This window comes from Pempheris klunzingeri, chromosome 7 (assembly GCF_042242105.1).
Source record: "Pempheris klunzingeri isolate RE-2024b chromosome 7, fPemKlu1.hap1, whole genome shotgun sequence".
In the NCBI taxonomy this organism is placed as follows: domain Eukaryota; kingdom Metazoa; phylum Chordata; class Actinopteri; order Acropomatiformes; family Pempheridae; genus Pempheris; species Pempheris klunzingeri.
In genome coordinates this window covers 19,030,351-19,051,573 of record NC_092018.1, presented here as the reverse complement: position 1 = coordinate 19,051,573, position 21,223 = coordinate 19,030,351, and the positions used below count along the sequence as shown (strand labels likewise).

General features: G+C 43.1%; 2 protein-coding genes across 2 annotated transcripts; one reads left to right on the top strand and one right to left on the bottom strand.

The window, feature by feature from the left end:
* Positions 1 to 191: 191 nt before the first annotated feature.
* On the top strand, positions 192 to 14,946 carry pole (polymerase (DNA directed), epsilon). The gene is made up of 48 exons (XM_070833728.1): positions 192 to 328; positions 437 to 572; positions 656 to 736; positions 857 to 901; positions 984 to 1,076; positions 1,184 to 1,338; positions 1,433 to 1,577; positions 1,669 to 1,749; positions 1,847 to 1,954; positions 2,048 to 2,158; positions 2,295 to 2,380; positions 2,477 to 2,596; positions 2,715 to 2,847; positions 2,928 to 3,041; positions 3,136 to 3,348; positions 3,433 to 3,540; positions 3,682 to 3,810; positions 3,894 to 3,996; positions 4,105 to 4,251; positions 4,347 to 4,492; positions 4,708 to 4,856; positions 5,007 to 5,099; positions 5,421 to 5,723; positions 5,904 to 6,099; positions 6,295 to 6,509; positions 6,811 to 6,913; positions 7,027 to 7,107; positions 7,197 to 7,319; positions 7,462 to 7,671; positions 7,838 to 8,050; positions 8,160 to 8,303; positions 8,394 to 8,534; positions 8,666 to 8,819; positions 9,048 to 9,154; positions 9,436 to 9,612; positions 9,731 to 9,954; positions 10,206 to 10,426; positions 10,542 to 10,746; positions 10,846 to 11,019; positions 11,306 to 11,431; positions 12,101 to 12,233; positions 12,320 to 12,521; positions 12,620 to 12,751; positions 12,932 to 13,125; positions 13,281 to 13,481; positions 13,606 to 13,731; positions 14,322 to 14,411; positions 14,524 to 14,946. The coding sequence occupies exons 1-48, from the start codon at positions 264 to 266 to the stop codon at positions 14,644 to 14,646; spliced, it is 6,879 nt and encodes a 2,292-aa protein (XP_070689829.1). The 5' UTR covers positions 192 to 263; the 3' UTR covers positions 14,647 to 14,946.
* A 1,691-nt stretch (positions 14,947 to 16,637) lies between these two features.
* On the bottom strand, positions 16,638 to 20,987 carry p2rx2 (purinergic receptor P2X, ligand-gated ion channel, 2). Its single transcript, XM_070834163.1, has 12 exons — positions 20,780 to 20,987; positions 20,011 to 20,146; positions 19,818 to 19,889; positions 19,639 to 19,714; positions 19,224 to 19,320; positions 18,650 to 18,730; positions 18,369 to 18,522; positions 18,142 to 18,272; positions 17,939 to 18,029; positions 17,799 to 17,864; positions 17,634 to 17,711; positions 16,638 to 16,887 (listed from the first exon to the last, which is right to left on the bottom strand). Exons 1-12 carry the CDS (start codon positions 20,917 to 20,919, stop codon positions 16,789 to 16,791), a joined length of 1,221 nt encoding a protein of 406 aa, XP_070690264.1. The 5' UTR covers positions 20,920 to 20,987; the 3' UTR covers positions 16,638 to 16,788.
* Positions 20,988 to 21,223: the final 236 nt, after the last annotated feature.

Genomic DNA, 21,223 nt, shown 5'->3' with positions numbered 1-21,223 from the left:
CGGTGCAGAAGTTTCCCTTTTTTGATTCATCTTTTCTCAATAAACGATCTTTGTTCTTCCGCCTGTCTGCGCTGTTCTCGCGGGAACTGCAGGTACGCGCCAAAATAAGAAAACACAGCCCGAGTCAGTGACAGTGACAGAGAAAACCAGACGACAAACCCTCGAAATAACCTTAAAGTCATTTTCAAATGCGACCTTAGTTACAAACGTACAAAACCTGCGCGAGAATTAGATTTATTTGGCCGCGTTGTGTCCGGCAGAAGATGGTTCTTCAAAACAGTGGACGGTTCAGAGCAGACCGAGGACAAAGTGGAGACCAGGACAACCAGTGAGTTGTTTCACCTCACAGACAGCAGTGGAGACATTACTTCAGACAGCAAATGACAGAAGGAAATAATACATTTAATGTGTGTGTGTGTGTGTGTGTTTAAACCAGGGACGATGGATCCTCCATGTCGGCCCTCAAGCGGCTCGAGCGCAGCCAGTTCACCGACGAGATGGACGCCCGCTTCGGCTTCGACAGGATGAAGGAGCCGGGGGAGAAAACAGGCTGGCTGATCAACATGCATCCTGTAAGTGTGTGCAGAGTCCCTTTTGAGCTTGTGAATGACTTGAGGAGAAGAGATGATAACAAACGTGACTTTTCTGCATGTAGACAGAGATCCTGGATGAAGACAAGAGGATGATCAGTGCTGTGGACTACTATTTCATACAGGAGGATGGAAGCAGGTTTAAGGTGTGTTTAAGGGGAACACAGCAATGTGGGTGCTTGGCAGTAATTATTATCTAATAGCACACTTTAAAAACAGCCTTCTTTGTTGCTTAATGTAACTCCTGATGTTAATTCTGTCTGCAGGTGGCCCTCCCCTTCAAGCCATATTTCTACATTGCCACTAAAAAGGTAAACGCTGTCTGTCATTTGATTGCTATATCTCGGAAACATGTTCGAGATCTCGTTCCTTTAAAGATAACTTTATTTCCAGAACTGCGAGAGGGAGGTTAACTCATACTTGTCAAAGAAGTTCCAAGGAAAAGTGGCGAAGCTCGAAATATTGCCAAAAGAGGACCTGGACCTGGTGAGATTTATTTTTTTGTATCATCCTTTAACAGCATTAAAGTAGATAAAAACAGCCACATTTAAAAATCACTGGCACGCGTTGAACTATGCCCACCTGTCCCCCAGCCGAACCATCTAGTCGGGCTGAAGAGAAGCTACATCAAGCTGTCGTTTAACACCGTGGACGACCTCATCAAGGTCAAGCGGGAGATCTCCCCAGCGGTACGCAAGAACCGAGAGAGGGAGCAGTCCAATGACGCCTACACCGCAATGTTATCAAGGTTCCTCCAACCCACCAATCCCATCAGTTTCTAGTCAGGTTTACCCAGTTATTTCCAGCTTAATGTCATGTGTTGACACCTTTTTGTTGTACAGTGCCTTATCGGGTGGCAGTGTGACCTCAGCAGATGAAGACGGGATGTTAAAGAGTATTTCAGACCAGTTGGACAACATAGTGGACATGAGAGAGTATGATGTGCCCTATCATGTGCGATTGTCCATCGACCTCAAGATCCACGTGGTAAAGAGAGATTTCTGTTGTCTTGATGTTTTAGAAAATCCTCTACGATATTTCGTTTGCTGTTCTTATCTTTGCTGTCTGTATTTCTCAGGCTCACTGGTATAATGTTCGATACAGAGGCAGCGCTTACCTGCCAGAGATTGTACACAGAGACGATCTTGTGGAGAGACCGGTATGAGGAGTTTATTTATTACGTTGCAACAAAGGATCAGCCATTTATTGAAGTCTGCAAGTCACGTCTTTAAAACATTGTTTCTTGTTCTTTTTAGGACCCAGTTGTTTTGGCTTTCGACATAGAGACCACCAAGCTGCCTCTGAAATTCCCAGACGCAGAGACCGATCAGATTATGATGATGTCCTACATGATTGATGGACAGGTGAGTAGCATTTCCTTCACACGTTAATAATATGTATTACTCTGCTATTAATATACGTGTCTGTCTTACAAGCTTTTTTTTTTTTTTTTGAAGGGGTTTCTAATCACAAACAGAGAGATTGTCTCGGAAAACATTGAAGATTTTGAGTTCACTCCCAAACCGGAATATGAAGGGCCTTTCACTATTTTCAATGAGGACAATGAGGTACATGGCTCTATAACGGCAGATATATTACAATGTAAATAAAAACTGAAGCATGTGAGAACATCTTTTGGTATATTAATGTGAAGCTCTGTGGTCGCATCAGTGTAATAACATGTGGTAACGACTTTGGCTGCAGGCGATGCTCATTCAGCGGTGGTTTGATCACATTCAAGAAACCAAACCAAACATCTTTGTTACCTACAATGGAGACTTCTTTGACTGGTGAGATGTTATTTTGCTCTTTCTGCAGACAGACTACATTAAATACTCATATTGTGATGTCTCACCGCTCTTTGCTTTGTTTCCACCCTTTTCAAGGCCTTTTGTTGAGACCCGGGCTGCCCTCCATGGACTGAGCATGCACCGGGAGATTGGTTTCCAGAAGGACAGTCAGGGAGAGTACAAGTCCAGTCAAGCCATCCACATGGACTGTTTAAGGTTTGAACACCTCTGAGGCAGTTAAAATGATACCAGTGTGGGTTTACATGACCTCGCACATAAGAGTTAGGTTTAATTTTAGATTAATTAATTTCAAACATTGTCCTTCCTCTGTCAGGTGGGTAAAGAGAGACAGTTACCTGCCAGTGGGAAGTCATAACCTGAAGGCAGCAGCGAAGGCCAAATTGGGCTACGACCCAGTGGAGCTGGACCCAGAGGAGATGTGCCGCATGGCAACGGAGGAGCCGCAGGTACAAACAAAACTGACTTATTACTTACAAATAAAGAAATGACTTGCACTGACTTTTTCTTTTCCCTGCTTTTCTGTCAGACTTTAGCCACCTACTCTGTGTCAGACGCCGTTGCCACGTATTACCTGTACATGAAATATGTCCACCCCTTCATCTTCGCCCTGTGCACCATCATCCCCATGGAGCCCGATGAGGTTTGTCTATTGTGTGCATTTGCAAAAGACCTGAAATCCAAAGCAAAGAACATTCATACTGATAATTGTTCATTGCTGAATAATCTGTCACCAGGTGCTGCGTAAAGGTTCGGGGACTCTGTGTGAAGCTTTGCTCATGGTGCAGGCCTTCCACGCAAACATCATCTTCCCCAACAAGCAGGAGCAGGTCTTCAACAAACTAACAGACGACGGCCACGTCATGGACTCTGAGACCTACGTGGGCGGCCACGTGGAGGCGCTGGAGTCCGGGGTGTTCCGCAGTGACATCCCCTGCCGATTCAAAATGGTACAGTGCGACTCACAGCCGGCTCTTTGCTTCACCACTGTTGTGTGTTTTTTCTGCGTGACGTTTGATCTGGTGTGTCTACAGAACCCAGCTGCATTCGACTTCCTGCTGCAAAGAGTTGAGAGAACGATGCGTCATGCCATCGAGGAAGAGGAGAAAGTCCCTTTGGAGCAGGTCATCAACTTTAATGAGGTGTGTTGCCTTTTAATTTTTTCCTTGCTGTGCCTCTTTTTTTTTTATTTTAGTTGTGTCTTCTTCTTGTGTCATTATATTGAAACGTCATCCCGACTGTTCTCAGCTAGATGTTATAGAGTATTGCTGGTATTTTCTCAGGTATGTGATGAGATCAAAAACAAGCTGAAATCCCTGAAAGAGGTTCCAAACAGGATCGAATGCCCCCTAATCTACCATCTGGACGTTGGGGCGATGTACCCAAATATCATCCTCACCAACCGCCTGCAGGTAAAAGAGAAATTTTTAAAAAAGCATTGGGTAAAACTCACAGCAAAACGTGGAATTCATTATTTTATTTTCCATTTTTAAAGCCATCCGCTATGGTTGATGAGGCCACTTGTGCTGCCTGTGACTTTAACAAGCCGGGTGCCACCTGCCAGAGGAGAATGACCTGGCAATGGAGAGGGGAAATAAGTAAGTTCATGTCGATTCAAAACCTGTAGCTGATGCCATCATCGCTTCTGCAGTGTTTATGTGCGGTTGATTACAGTATTTTTTTCACACTTTTGTCTCTGTTTATAGTGCCTGCCAGTCGCAGTGAGTTCCACCGCATCCAGCAGCAGCTTGAGTCTGAGAAGTTCCCGCCATTTTTCCCCAACGGTCCACCTCGGGCCTTCCACACTCTCAACCGGGAGGAGCAGGCCAAACATGAGAAGAAACGTCTGGCAGGTACTTTTTTTTTTTGGCTCCTAGATCTTGGCTATCAGAATTTTCTAATGACCGGTTGCTAAAGCATTGTTGGTCCTGTGGTGTCTTCATCTCAGACTACTGTAAGAAGGCCTATAAGAAGACACACGTCACCAGGCTGGAGGCGCGAGTCACCACCATCTGTCAGAGAGAGAACTCCTTCTATGTGGACACCGTGAGAGCTTTCAGAGATCGCCGTTATGAGTTCAAAGGACTCCACAAGGTATAGTTTGGAGAGGAGAAATCAGTCTTGTTTTTTGATAGCACTTAAAATTTCAATCACACCCTTTTTTGTACACTATGTTCAGTTCAATACATGTTTATATATATTTTCTAAACAACTTTTTTCCTTTAAACTTTCTAGCCGTTTGGCCATTACACATTTTGTTCTAATCTACTTGCTGTGAAGTACTAGTTTTTCATCTACCTTTGCTTAAGGTGTGGAAGAAGAAACTGGCAGCAGCTCAAGACAGCGGAGACGCTGCTGAAGTGAAGCGCTGCAAAAACATGGAGATCCTGTACGATTCTCTTCAGCTCGCTCACAAGTGTATCCTCAACTCTTTCTACGGCTACGTCATGAGGAAAGGGTAGGAGCCAGCCACAGTCTTTATCATTCAAATCATCAAATATCATCTTGCTTGCGATGTTACTTTAGCTCTTAAGGCTTTGCTGCAAGTGAAATCGGGCTCTCCGCTGCGGACCTCATGTTGTCTGTGCTGCTGGTGTGTTTCCATCAGGGCGCGCTGGTACTCCATGGAGATGGCTGGCATCGTGTGCTACACTGGAGCCAACATCATCACTCAGGCCAGAGAGCTCATCGAGCAAATTGGGTGAGCGTCATATAGATAATGTGATACCTAATTAAAGAATTTTGGCCAGTGCAAGGTCAGTTCCAGCTCTGGAGAGATGGAGCTGGAAGGGGTCCACGGCCTTTTAAACAATGTTTCCTCAGCAGATTCTTGTATCCAGCAGTATTGTGTTTGTCTTACTTGCTTTTGCTCTTATCCCACGTGTTTTAGAAGCACATGTGTCCTTGTCTGTTGAAATCAAGTTGTCCTAATATGTGAACCAAAAAACTATTACAGTGCATTTCCATTTCACACATATCATGGTTCCTTCCTTCTTCCTTCTACTTTTTTTTTGCTGCTCAGGAGGCCCCTCGAGTTGGACACTGACGGTATCTGGTGTGTCCTCCCCAACACCTTTCCTGAGAACTTTGTGGTGAAAACCAGTAATGAGAAGAAGCCGAAAGTGACCATCTCTTACCCTGGGGCCATGCTGAACATATTGGTGAAGGAGGGATTCACCAACGATCAGTACCACGAGCTGGTCGACCCCGCGACCCTCACTTACGAGACGAGGTCAGAGAACAGCATCTTCTTTGAGGTGGACGGACCGTACCTGGCCATGATCCTGCCGGCCTCGAAAGAGGAAGGGAAGAAGCTGAAGAAAAGGTATAGTCATAGAGGTTTTATAGATTTTTTTTTTCCTGTGATTAAATGTACTATTATACCTCTGACCCAGGTGGATTGGATGGCTTTGATACCAACATTAATGAATGATCTGCCTAGTGAGGTTTATATTTAAATGCACTGTGATTATGATAAATATTTAAGCTTTGTTCTGCATTTTAGATATGCTGTGTTTAATGAGGATGGCTCTCTGGCTGAGCTGAAGGGTTTTGAAGTGAAGAGAAGAGGAGAGCTCCAGCTCATTAAGATTTTTCAGTCATCAGTGTTTGAGGCTTTCCTCAAAGGCACCACTCTGGAGGAGGTGTACGCCTCTGTGGCCAAAGTGGCTGACTACTGGCTGGACGTTCTGTACAGCAAGGTAAAAATCTGTGATCAAATGGTGTCAACTAGCATCCTAGTAGGACAAGAAATCGTGTTTTCAGGTGTAGCTTTGAGTAATCATGCGTTTTTCTCGATTCAATATCATTTGGAGAGAAAGCAAAGTCCAAACGTTGATTCCTGCCCTTAAATTGTTTAAAAACACTTGACTCAATTTATTTCACTGGTTTTCCAGGCTGCCAACATGCCAGATGCAGAGCTGTTTGAGCTCATTTCAGAGAATCGTTCCATGTCCAGAAGGCTAGAGGACTACGGAGAGCAGAAGTCCACTTCTATCAGCACAGCTAAGAGGCTGGCTGAGTTCCTGGGAGACCAAATGGTGAAAGACGCTGGTCTGAGCTGTCGCTACGTCATCTCCCGAAAACCTGAGGGTTCGCCTGTCACAGAGAGGTGGGACAACAGCTCTGAAAATAAACTTTTATAACTGTGGCAGAGTGAGGGAGCCAGATCCGGCCTGTTTGCAAAATAATGTCACTTTTACACACAAACCCTGTATTTGACTATTGACTAATACCAAAACAAATACAAAAACAACTTGGTTGAAAAGCATTGACGATATCTGATTTTCTGGTGTTGGCAGGTCAGAGTTGCTTCCCAATGTTAAATGTTTGTGAAGAACAAGCATTTTGTAACATTACCAGAAGTAAAAGCCTTGAGTCTGGCACTGACTGATTTCTGTTCGCTCCATTAGAGCCATTCCTCTGGCCATCTTCCAGGCAGAGCCCAGTGTCAAGAAACATTTCCTCCGTAAGTGGCTGAAGATGCCCAGCCTGCATGACTTGGACATCCGTTCTGTGAGTTTATTAACAAACATTTTATGCACTTTGATATGAGCCTGTGGTTTTCTGTTTGAATTTGCTCGTGTGCTCCCTTTGACATTAAAAATTATTTTGTGGGCCTTTTGCAGATCCTAGACTGGTCTTATTACATTGAAAGGTTGGGTAGTGCCATCCAGAAAATCATCACCATTCCTGCAGCTCTTCAACAGGTAAAGATTAAGCATGTTTCATTGGTTTCTCAATCTGTCCTTGGCTGATGGACAGAACAGAACCAATTAAAATTTTATCTGTACATCAGGTGAAGAATCCGGTACCCAGAGTGAGGCATCCTGACTGGCTTCACAAGAAACTCCTGGAGAAAAATGATATCTACAAGCAAAAGAAAATCAGTGAGCTGTTCACCAGTGAGGGCAAGAGACAGGTTTGTTCACTTCATAGCAAAATGTCCTCTCAGACCATCAATGCAGAAAGTTTCCTCTGACTAAAGGACTGTGTTTCCAACCACGATCCCATCCTGCTGCCCCATTATGAGCTTTGTTTCTTTTCTAAATGTCCTTTCTCAGGTGGCCCGTCAGCCTCTTGAACCAGTCCAACCTGCAGACATGGAGGACTTTGGAAAGCCTGCCAGACCTCTGCAGCCTGCCATCCTCATCAGCACCAAACGGAAGCGGGCTTCTCAGGGCGAGGACAGCCAGGTGGAGTCTCAGGATCTGGAGCTCACTCAGTCCTGGAGAGAGATCCTGGGGCCACCCCCACCCGCGGGAAAGACACGGGTAAACAAGCAGCAACAAGGACAAAGTGTTACCTGTTGTGTCGGTGTACTGATTTCTAGTCTTTTCAGGCTTTTTCCTTTCTGAATATATTGGAGACAGATGTTGAAACACTTTCAAATTTGTTCCAGCATTCCCGCAAAGCGTTAATAACAGCGTCTGTGTACAGGAGGAGCGACTAGTGTGGCTGCGTTACCACAAGAAGAAGTGGGAGCTGCAGCTGAGGCAGAGGAAGGAGAGAAAGAAGAGGAGGAGGCTGCTGGATGGTGAAGCTCAGCCTGTAGGGGGAGGAGTGATCAGAGATGGACCCATCACCGGCCTGGGAAGCTTCCTCCGCAAAACAGCACGTAGCATCCTGGACATGCCATGGCAAATTGTGCAGGTGAGACAAAAGCAATTTTCATCATCATCCTCACCAGTTAGCAAATAACAAAATGCATAGAAAAACATCTAATCTTGTCTCATGTGATGTCCTGTTCCCTGCCTTAAAGATTGCAGAGACCAGCCACCCTGGTCTGTACAAGTTGTGGGCTGTAATTGGAAATGACCTCCACTGCATGAAGCTCAACATCCCGCGTGTCTTCTATGTCAATCAGAAAGTCCCAAAACAGGAGGAGGGAGCCACATACAAAAAGGCAACAATAATATGCATCTCAGTTACTATAAATGGTTTGAAAACACCTGCTGTCGTACCCAAATAACCAATATGAATTGTGTGGGTTCAGGTGAACCGAATGCTGCCTCGCTCCAACATGGTGTACTACCTTTACGAGTACTGTGTACCAGAGGACATGTACCAGGAGCACATCAACGAGATCAACGCTGACCTATCTGCCCCAGACATCGAAGGGGTCTATGAAACGCAGGTAATACACACCTCCAGCAGTGTTTTCTCACCTCACTCATTCTAGTCTTTGTGTGTGTGCGTCTGTGAGTTCAATTAATGTGCTACCGTGACCAGAATGGCATATTACACATTTAACGTGATCTCTTTTAGGTCCCATTGCTGTTTCGTGCACTGGTGCAGCTCGGATGTGTGTGTATGGTCAATAAACATGTTGTGAGGGAGCTGGCTGGCAGGGAGGCTGACACCTTTGACCTGGAGCATCTGGAGATGAGGTCTCTGGCCCAGTTCAGCTACCTGGAACCTGGTGAGGTCTTTTTCACACTCTGGCACAATCTTGAATTGATGTCAAAATGATCCTGTGAGGATTATTGTTTGGTTTATTTGTATTCTGACCAGTTTGTTTTCCCTTCTACCTTGTTAGATTTGATATTATTCTCTAAATGTTTATGAATACACAAAGCAGTGTAACTATTTTGAGTTATATTTGTGTATCCTGATCCTTTACATCACTGTATGATGTTTCTCTTCTCAGGGAGTGTTCGCCACATTTACATGTATCATCACTGCCAGGGACACAAGGCTCTGTTTGGCCTGTTCATCCCCTCTCAGCGCAAAGCCAGCATCTTTGTCCTGGATACAGTAAGAAGAATACAGCTCTTTATTTCTACCACTGTTAGCGTGTTGGTGTTTTGACTCATACTTTGAGGCTCTTCCAGTGGCAGCAAATGCATGGCGGCTACATCGAAAGCCTATGAATGCAATTAAATTTATTCGTACAGCTTAATCGATAGCCCAATTATGTTTGTTGTTGTTGTCGTTGTCTTTCCCTCTCCTCCCCAAAGCTGATATAAATGCTGATGCATCCCTTCCCAACTGGCAGAGAAAAACGTTTAAGTTCTGTCTTTATTTTATCTCCACAGGTCAGAAGCAACCAGATGCCCAACCTGAGTAACCTCTACACAGCCGAACGCACTGCTCTCCTGGAGAAGACGACAGAGGAGCTCCTGCCTCCAGAGAAACACAACTTTGAGGTTCGAGCTGAAAACGACGTGAAGGCTATTTACCGTGCGCTGCAACGTATACTGCTAAACTACAAGGTAAAATAAACTGGAGCCATTTAAATACTCTCATCTTTTGATGATTACATACATACACATTACTAATTATGTTTGCGTGACTAAATTGGTGGTGTGAAATTGTCTGTCGCTACTACAGGAGGAGCGTCGTGGACCCACCCTCATTGCGGTGCAGTCAAACTGGGAGTTGCGGCGGTTGGCCGCAGGGATGCCGGTGCTTGAGGAGTTCCCAGCTGTTCCAGTGCATGTGGTTGATGAGATCAGCTACAACGTGCTGGACTGGCAGCGCCACGGTGCTCGACGTATGATCCGCCACTACCTCAACCTGGACAGCTGCCTGTCACAGGCATTCGACATGGCCAGGTAGGAACTACACACTGCTAGCTCTATGGATTCCTGTGACAGAGAAGGCTCGACCGGAGAAGATAGAGCGGACATTTTCCATTTTGTTTTTATTTGAAGTTTGAGTCAAAGGCCTCCTCCAACAAACCCTTGCTGTGCTGCTGTAGTTTGTGTGTGTATTTTCAGTTAGTCATTTTAGGTGACAGCATTCAGGTTTTTGTCTCATGCAACATCTGAACTTTTAAAACTCATATAATATCTCTCGCTCTCAGGTATTACCACTTACCTGTGGGGAACTTGCCTCAGGATGTGTCCATCTTTGGCTCAGACTTGTTCCTGGCAAGACATCTTCGGAAACACAACCACCTGCTGTGGCTTTCACCCACAGCCAGGCCCGACCTCGGAGGGAAAGAGGCTGATGACAGTCGTCTGGTCATGGAAAGTGATGACAGGGCCTCTGTGGAGATAAATGCTCAAGGATGTTATTCCACAGGTACTTGCACACAAGGGACACACTTAATCTGCATCCAAGAAAAAGTCGATATTAAGTAACTGTACGTTTTTAAACTTTCTCAATTCATGGATGATCCTGTTTCTGTGTCTTTCAGTGTGTGTGGAGTTGGACCTGCAGAGCCTGGCGGTGAACACCATCCTACAGTCACAGCATGTCAACGACATGGAGGGCGGAGCTAGTCTGGGTGTCAGTTTTGATGTGATCCAGCAGGCCTCGTTGGAAGACATGATGTCGGGAAACCAGGGGGCCAGCGCTCTCGCTAGCTATGATGAGACAGCTCTGTGCTCCAACACTTTCCGGTGTGTAAACATCTGTACGTCTAGTTGCATTGTTACATTTTATTTTTTTTGTGTGTGTGTTCTGCTCACCTTAGTGTTTGCTCTGTGTTGTATGGGCAGGATCTTGAAGAGCATGGTGGTTGGATGGGTCAGAGAGATCACACAGTATCACAACGTGTATGCAGACAATCAGGTGATGCACTTCTACCGCTGGCTGCGTTCCCCCAGCTCTTTGCTCTACGACCCTGCACTGCACCGGACGCTGCACAACATGATGAAAAAGGTGTTTCTACAGTGAGTACCACATCATCCTCTATATCTGTGTTTATTGGATTTTTTTTGAACATGTCTGCTCCCATCATGCTCGGCTACGTGTCACTGCACTCATCAAACTGCTTGATAAAGATTTGTTGTTGCAACTTGAATGTCATAATGAGCATTTAGAGTCTCCAGTGAGGGTGAGTCAATTAACTGAGTTTTTGATTTACCTGGGTTGCACCTCTTGCATTGCCTTTTTTATTGCATAATAGCTACAGTGCTTCCACTCCATTTATTAATCACGCTGTCATTCTGCTGTCAGGTTGGTTTCAGAGTTCAAACGTCTCGGCTCCACTGTGGTGTACGGAAACTTCAACAGGATCATCCTGTGTACTAAGAAACGGAGGATAGATGACGCCATTGGCTACGTAGAATACATCACCAACAGGTCAGACATTTTCCCTTTGCGAGTCACACCTCTAGAGAGTGTGTATACACTTTTGCGTTGTAAAACAATGTTATCACTGGACATATGCAATTTAGTAGTAATAATGCTATTGATAAATGCAAAAATGGGGACAAATATGAATATTTGCACACAAAAATATAAATGTAAAGCAAATGTACCTCTATTTTTTTTATCCAATAGAGCAGTTAAAAGTTTGCCTGAGATGGTATTGTGGTCTCCATCATTAGAAGTGAATTCTGTAAAGCAAGCTTAGAAGAGGAGAACCCTCCCATTAGACTAATGGAAGGAAAAATTAAAGTTAGCCCAAACGATGTGAAACTAAATATGTTATGGGATTTAGGTTATTTTTATAATCTCGTGGCATGGCCAAATGTTTTTCTGGCCGTCTCGGCAGCATTACAGCAGCATTTCTGAACACAACACACAATTGTGTGTTCAATGGTTTGCTCTATATTACTAGTGATCATATCTGTGCATCTTCCCTTGTTTTAAACATGTTTTGAAAGCACTGTAGTCATCTCCAAAATGCCACATTATTAAGATCAAGGTATTTTATCAAAGAATAGTTTTTTTTCATTTGAGTTTCCTATTCTATTGTAAGTGGGCCGAACACCTGAAAATTCACCTTCCTCGCTGTTTCCCCTCTAGCATCCACTCCAGAGAAATATTTCACTCTTTGTCCATCTCCTTCTCCCGATGCTGGGAGTTCCTGCTGTGGATGGATCCGGCCAACTGTGGCGGTGTGAAGGGCAAACTGCCCTCCAGCATCTTGTACGGAGAGGTAATTCAGACTGCATCTTCTGCCCTACAATATAATTGCAGTGATCAAAGACGCAGAACGAAACAGAACCCATGTGTCCTTTTTAGGACGGAGCCAAACAGAAGAGAAACAGGCGAGGGGAGGGAGATGAGGAGGGCAGCGAGGACGAAGACGAGGATGAAGCTGAGGAGGATGATGGTGATGGAGAGACGGATGAGGTGGAGGAGCTGATTGAGAGCAACTGGAACATCATGCAGTATCTGCCCCAAACTGCCTCCTGTCAGAGTTACTTCCTCATGATTGTCTCCGGTAAAAGAAAAAGAAAAAAGAAAAGAATCAATACACAATGGATATTTTTTCTTGCTTTCTCTTTCTACCAACTCTTACACGTACACTTTGCACACCAGCCTACATTGCAGCGGTCTATCACAGCATGAAAGAGGAGCTGAGACGTAACGCTCCAGGGGCGACGCCAGTCAAGAGACGTGGAGGCAGTCAGGCTTCCCAGCAGGCAGTGGGGGACTTGAGTGCTCTTCCTGGTAAGATGCTGTTTCAATTACTAAAACCTTCCTTGTGTTTCTTAACAACTTCACATTACACTCATTAGAGTCGTCACAGGCTAGTGTCTGTTACACTTAAACGTATAATGGGGATCTTTTAATTGTATTTAAGATTGATTTCCTCTGAGATGCGATGTTTTTTGATACTCTCTCCAACAGGAATGATCTCCTTCTCCCAGGAATATGTGTCCAGCGAGCTGACACAGAACTTTTTCACCATCACTCAAAAAATCCAGAAGAAGGTGACGGGTACCAGGAGTGTGAACCAGCCCTCAGAGATGTTCCCCGTCCTGCCTGGATCCCACCTGCCACTCAACAACCCAGCACTGGAGTTTATCAAATACGTCTGCCAGGTATGTTACTTACCCATACCGACTTATAAAGATTTATTTATGTGCTGCATGTAGTCGTGATTTTCCACCAACAGTACGCCACAATTTTGCGAGATTTGCACCAGATGCAGAAAAAAGCAGCTCCATCTTCTCAACTCCATCTTTTGTCTCTTCAGGTCCTTTCACTGGATGCCAACATAGCGAACCAGGTGAACAAGCTAAAAAGAGACCTCCTGCGTCTTGTGGACGTCGGAGAGTTTTCAGACAACGCCCAGTTCCATGACCCCTGTAACTCCTACATCCTGCCAGAGGTCATCTGCCACCACTGCAATTTCTGTCGTGACCTCGACCTCTGCAGGGACCCGTCTATGGCACAAGTAAGAGAAGGAGCACTGACAGGCATAATAATAACAGATATTACTCCTATTTTGGACCCTGCTTATTAGATTATTTCAAATACATCCAGTTAAATGATTTCCTCTCTCGTTTTCCTGTCTTTAGGATGGAACTGTTTTGCCTCAGTGGTTCTGCTCCAGCTGCCAGGCACAGTATGAGACTGAGTCTATTGAGATGGCTCTGGTGGAAGCTTTAAAGAAGAAGCTCATGAGCTACACACTGCAGGACCTGGTGAGTAAAACATCCTGATTTCTAGACTGACTGGATGAAACATCCTAGCAAAATAACAGTTTTATCATAAACTCCAATGTTCCTGGTTTGATTTTGAACAGAGAACTTTGTTGTTTGTCCCCATGTTTCCTGTCTGTATCTCTAAATAAAAGCTAAATATTCCAAAAGTAACTCTCTTCTCTTGCAAATGTTGGGGCAGTAATTTCAGAGGTGCCATCAGTATCAACAAATTAACCTATAAAATAAGAAGCATCATTGTTTGATATATACTAATATAGTCGTATAATATGGTGTATAGTATAGTGCACCACTATAACAAATATATTGTATGTTATATATATCAAAATATATCAAGAAATGCAGCAAAGTAAATAATCAGTCCAAAAAAATGTCAAAAATGAAAAACAAAATCATGAAAAGCCCACATCTGTTATAAAACAGAATTTGAGAGATATTCATATATATGAGATATTAAAAAAAAAACGATTATGAAAACAGGTAACGGAGGCTGGGCAGTTTCACTTGAGTCTTATTTTCTTATTTTTTTCCTGAAGCTGCATCACTGCTGAAACCTCTTTGTATGATTTTAGGTGTGTACAAAATGCAAAGGAGTGAAGGAAGCAAACATGCCCACGTACTGCAGTTGTGCCGGAGATTTTGACCTCACCTTCCCAACCAAGGTTTCCATTCTCAAATGCATTATATCATTACAAAGCATATGGTCGTCCCCATCAGACACTGTTCTCACAGCTGCTTTTTTTTTTTTTTTCTCCCTTTTTCTTCCATTTAAAGAGCTTCTCTGAGCAGATCGCAGTGTTTCGCAGCATAGCGTCCCACTACAACATGAGCTTCCTGGAGGAGACCATTGACTGGTTGCTTGTTATGAGTCCAAACATCAGCCAGAGCGCTCACTAAATGTGACATCCACCACAGAACTGTCCCTCAGCTGCATCTGTGGCGACTGCTTTTCAGCCTGGGAAACACTCAACTCTGAAACGATCACTTTCCCAGTCAAAGCACAGGCTCGCCGATGTTTCATGGTGTGTGATTGAGTACACCGGTGTGGCAGGCTGACAGAAAAATGTGTAGATATTCAACAGGAGGAGCTGGAGTCGTCACAATGTGTTTGATGTTTTGATTATGCCACAATAAAAGTGTGTATGTGTATGAATTTCAGATTTTATCTGTTAATAAATATTTTCCACATGTTTTTAACTGAGCCTGAATGTCCTCACTGCTCAGTTCTTCTACTACGGTAGCTACAAAACCAAAATCATAAACATTGAGAGTGCTGTCTACCTCGGGGACCTTAATCAGCAGACACACTTGGGCTCTGAGCTACTTGGCTACTAATGTGTCTGTTGTGGTTTGTTTGCAGCTTGTGGCCTCAGCTGCTCCGACCTCACCCCCATTCATTCTGTCAACCTGCAGTGAAATGCAAAGATACGTCTGATGCAGCTTTATTGCAAGCTGCATTATCGTCTCCTGTCAAGTTCTCTGTTTGTGAAGATAATTTGAGTTTTTTTTTTTATTTTATTTTTATGTTTGAGTCAATGGACAAATTTGAAACTTTACATTTTGGTGCAGGCTGAGAATTTTTCACTGATTTTGTGCCTGGTTGTGAATTATTTTTTTGCTTTTATATTTAAGGTCATTTGATGATTAGTCATTACTGTGAACAAGCCCGTAACACAGTGATTCTTGCACCTCCATCACTTTAACCTCATTGCCCGCAGATGACTCGCTTTGCCTGCTGATGGGTGTCTCCCAGACAAGTAATCACATTTCAGACTCTGATCTTAGGCACAATTAGATTGGCCTTAGAGCTTCTCACTGACACATACTGTACACTACATGTAGGCTGATGAAAGAAGGAATGAGAGCACTTAAGAGAGCCTGTGACTAAATTCTTTACATTTTAAATTGTTAGCCTCTCAGTACATCTTAGCTCAGACAAAGCTTTTTGAGCTTAGAAGTAAACTAGATTAACATAAGCACTGCGCTTTAACGTCTGGTATTTTAGAGCTGAAAGTCGCCTCTTTACATGTCATGAACACGATTTCCGAACTGACGTGATTGTGCTCCTCCATCCATAATGGCAGTTATCGACCCATTAAACTGGAGTCTTGAGTCTTTTTTTCACCACTGACGTTTGTATTGCTCTCTGGCATCCAGATGGATTCACACTTCCCCATAATCTTATTAGAGAAACCATTTTATAGGAAATGTCTGTTATTTGATTACCGCTCTTCTCATACGTCTCCTTGCTGTATCCTCTCAGGTTGAAAGACCAAGGACCTAAATCAGAATATTTGCTTTCTTCAAACATGGTATGCAGCTTTCTAATTGTAATAATGCAAATTTTGTGCAAAGGTCAATGTTTCATGATATACTGGTGATAAAATGATGATTTCCTGTAACGCTGATTTCTGAAATTTTAGTTGATGAGAATACATTTATTGCATTGAATATCTGCAATACATTGACAGAAATAGGCATAGTTTCCTGTTACTGTGCACTCTTAATATTTTTCTGCTATGAAATGGTTTCATTTCTTTTCATGGTGAGAAAATAAACACATTTTCGCACATTCTTTTGGGCTGCCGTCTCATTCTTCTCAACTAGGAATCAATGAACCTTCATTTATACAATAGGTCAGAGAGTTGATGACATCACTGAAATTAGAAAAGGTTTACACAGCTTGTGTATATGCACGTGTATGTCTATTGTCTAGACATTTATATGTGTGTGTTAATGTATTTTGTCACTTGTAACTCTGTATCTATTCCTCTGAGTGGAAAAATCAAAATAAAACTTATAAAAAAAGAAAGTAAGAAATGGTTTGAGATAATATATGAACTGAATCCACTGCACAGGCAGAGACTTAGCAAGAACCAGCTGTCTCTCAGAAGACGCCCTCCGTCCCTGTGGTTCCCACTACAAAACAGCATAGCGTCAGCTGGCAGTCTATATCTGAGCTGTGGCAGACACCTGAGAGAGTCTCCACAGTCAGCTGATGGAGGAGAGTCCACACATACTGAGGCAACTGTGCCGGCATCACAGCGGTACACCGTCGGACAGGTCTGAGTGGTTTGAGCCGTAGCTGTTGATGTAGCTGAGCTCCGTGGGAATGGGCACCGTGGGTTCCTTGATGACCTGTGGAGGACAGATATCCTTCACTGAGTGAGGCAGCCACACATCATCAGGACCCTGAAGCCAAAGCAGCTAAATGGGATTCAGCCATCAGCAATTTTAGTATTCATCAACCAGTTTCCATACTTCAGGAAACAGAGCTCTGAATGAGGCTGAAAAGATTTTGTTAAAATTATTGAGAACGAATCAGACATTGAGCTGTCAGTAGAGTAAGGATGAAGAGAGCGAGGCAGAAGAGCAGGTTTTAAAATTTGTTTTATATTTGCTTCTAAAATTCATAGAATGCAAAGGAATTAAAAAGAAAATGTATGGTTTGTCATTAACAAATCACACCTTGTAATATACTTTTTGTGGAAAAGATTGATCAGATGTCCACTACAAGTTAGAAAAATGTTAGAAAGATAGATAAATAACATTTTTGAGAAGAAAAATCTTTGTGAAATTACCTGAATTATGTAAAGAAAATTATGTAAATAGTAAAACCTTTTTCCTTGCGTGTCTCAGGAGTGTGATGCTCCAAATAAAGTAGCTGGTCGTGATAACATTTTGTGTGGCTGTTCCACGGTAACCGATCTGTGTAACATCACCAATTACTGTACGTAAACACATCTGTATGTATTCTTAAAAGCAGGTAGTTGAGAGTGTTTGAAAATCGTGTCATTAGCTTCTTTGTGAGATACAGAACCTTTAATGATCAGTATGACACAGATGAACCCATATGTGTTGAATATAAGATGCCTTTTACTCACCTCATCAAACTTTCTCTCACTGTAGACTTCATTCTTGTCAATAAAAGTCAGCATGATCCAGTCGCAGATAATGGTGCACTAGAGGGGCCACATGAAAAGATAAAGCAGTTTGTGGTGCAAAGAGTGACAGCTAGATAGACAGACCTCAAAGTAATGAGTACTCACAATCCCGACAGACGTCATAGCGGTCACCGTGCTGATGATGGTCGGGATGGGACTGAATTTACCAGCCTGAAGAAGAAATGTCAAATAACATCACACTGACAGTCCCAACAGTAAGAAGTAATGATGGAAATTCCACTTACATGTCCGTGAACTATGACATCCAGACGGATGCCATAAGCCTTGATAAGCGTCCGAGACTCCACCCCATGTTTGTTGTAATATTTGGCAAACCTGGACAATGACACAAAAACCAGCAGGGTAAAAGGCAGGAAAACTCACCTCAAGGCAAAGTGACAAACACAGTTTAAAGATGGTGAAGAAGACGATCAGCGCCGGAGCTCACCTGTAATAGTAACCAGAGCTGGCCTGATCTTTTCGGAGGTCGAGACGACGGAAGGAGTATGTAGGTTTACAGTGAGAAGGATCCAGGTCCAGGTTACACTTCCAGTTGATGAAAACCCCTATCACTCCCCCCTGAGCAATGATCATATCTTAAGCAATGCTACACTATCACAAAGTATAGGACACTTTCAACATCCCTCCTTAACATAGTGTAGAAGCTGTACTCACGGTCCTGCAGAGCTCACTGAAATTCTCCCTCGCTTGATCTGCGATGTAGCCCAGGCGGAAGTTCGGGCAGTATGGCTCCTTCTCCTCGTGATAATGACACTTACTGAGGTATTTGTGCATGTCACGCTTGTTTGAAGCATCTTTGATATTTCCCCTGCCAAAGACAAGGACAAGAGTACCTCTGAATCTCTCTCTCTCTCTGAATCAGCTCTTCTTATGCCCAAAAGCAACAGCTCCTGTGTGTGTGTGTGTGTGTGTGTGTGTGTGTGTGGGTACTCCACCTCAACACTTTAAATTTGGGGAAGTGGATGGAGTTCCTGATGAACACTGTGAAATTGATGGCCTCCACTAATGCTGGTTCTCTGTTGAAGACACCAAATAGTTTATTCCGCCGTCAGTTGGTTTTACATTGCTGTTGCCAGTAGCAACCACCACCAGCAACATCTTACATTGCTACATCCACCGTGCCAAAGGGGCAAAGATTTAAGAATGATTCACAACCAAGAAGCAAAGACTGGAATAATATCTGAAGAAAAATAAATTGTTCTTTTGTGTTAATGATCTCACACCCCCTCAGATTTATCTTGTGGTCCTTTGGGAGTCCTGAACCCCAGACTGATGATGGTGTTTGGTGAATAATGTCCAGTAATGTTTTTCATACTGTGTTTAAGCTTTGTTGGAAGCGTGTTTAAAGCTGTGCATCTATACTGTATTCATAATGAGGGCAAAATCAATCTTCTTTCATTTTTCTTACTATGTTAATGGGTTAAAATATTTGAGTTCTTTTTCCTTTAAGTGATCCAAATGAGCCTGTCGAGAACTTGACCAACCAACATGACAGATCTTCTGTCTTACCGTACTACAGCGTATTCCTCAATGGGACACCAGGTTTGGATTTCACAGGTTTTGAAGGTGTGATTGTAGTACTGAACACATCTGCCGGTCCTCCTGCCTGTAAGAAAGTGTTTAAAGATAAGATAAGAGACACTTAATTTATCCCACACCAGAGAAATTCACACTTGTTACAGCAACAGAGGAGACAGAAAAGGTGCAGAGACAGTGTCAGGAATAGAAGTAGTACGAAAACAAGGGATATAACAAATATAAAAATAAATACAAATGTAAAAATATGAGAAAAAATATAAATACATACATGTGTGTATTGCACAGGATATCGCAAGTATTGCACTGTAGTAAGAAAAAAAAAAAAAGACTGTGGCAAAAGCAGACAAAGTTTGACAAAAGATTATGTGAGGATTAAAAACAGTACCGTGGCCGCCAAAGTCAACCTCTCCCTTCACACAGTCAGAGTCTGTTGTGCAGTTGGCGTTGGCAACTTTGAAATACTGAAGTGAAACAAGACAGATGCTCAGTCCAGGGAGAATAAAGGTTTCTATGTAACTGCGTACTAGCTGTTATTGTTGAGAAAGCTTTTGTTGACCCCCTCACCTCAGCGCAGGTCCCTTGCATCTGATCATACGTAACTTCTCGTCTCAGTATTGTACTAATCACATCTCCACCCTGTGAGAGAAACGCCACAAGAACACTATTACGTCTGGAGTGAGATATAATGACGCTGACAGGGTATAAGAGGTGAGCCTTCCCTGAATGTTTTTTGCTGCTTCTGTTTTTCTGGACTCACCTCTGAGGGTCGAGCGTACTCCACAGTGTCCAAGACATCATCTCCATGAACTGCTGTGCCTTTCATGAGCGTGTAAACTGAGCTCTCTGGACGAGTTTCACTCTCTTGGTAGGCTTTCTGACTGATGAAGACATACCTCCAGGACGAAAGAACAGACAGACCCAATATTACATTTTCTGTCATGACGTCAATTTATATTGCAGGTATCACATTACCCTGGATCTGTTCAGCCTCTTTGCTGAAGCCAAGGGAAGAAGAAGAGATGACGCATTTAGAGAATGAAAAAAAACTCAAGACATCTAATCAAAGAAATACTTTAAAATGTGTTGAACAATACAATGAAGATCCTCATAAAATCAAAGTGTGTATGAAAACAGCTCTGCTCAGTTCAAATATCACATCTAATAATGGATAGAGACTCACCCATAGTTCTATACATCTGTTATGTTTCCACCATCAATTATCCTGTTAATTTGTTTCCATTTCACTGCAAATGAGAGGCATCTCCTCTCCACTACGCTGCATTTTATGAGTTTGATCATTTAAAGTTAAAGCAATGCATTTTTTATGATTATACAGTCTTTTCGCACACACACACACACACACACAAACACAAACATATTGCTGACAAAATGCAATCCCAGAAGAAGCATTAAACTAAATATGTAGAAAACTCAATCATAGCGAGGTTAACAAAGCCTTTCAGTTTCATAGAGTGTTCCTTAGATCACATACAGTGGACGTGCAAGTACACAAACATAGAGCTTACCAGATGAAATAGGTGATTACAAGAAACTGAACACCTCTGTAAATGACTCCAAGAGTTCCATTTTTAACCACCATCACCTTTGGTGTCTCATAGTCCCAGAAACTAAGAAAATACTCCTTTAGAAACTCACGTAGCCCCATGATCAACTTAGAAAATACGTCACATGTATCTTGAGATGTCCTTGTTAAATCTAATTTCTCTATAATTTCTGTCTGTGTCTAGCTTTTCTTTGTCTATTTTTCTTTCTCACTCTGTGTTCCTGCTCAGCTCCAGTCTGTTTCTCCCTAAAGCATCCCTGACACCAAGCAGGGGGAGGGAGAAGTGGAGGGGTGGGGCTCCCATGTGCTTGAATTATGCATTTGATTTTGAGTTAGTCATTTTATTCTGATGATTGTACTGCTTTAAGATATTTCTAGTTGATCGTACTTAAAATCTGATCTGCAC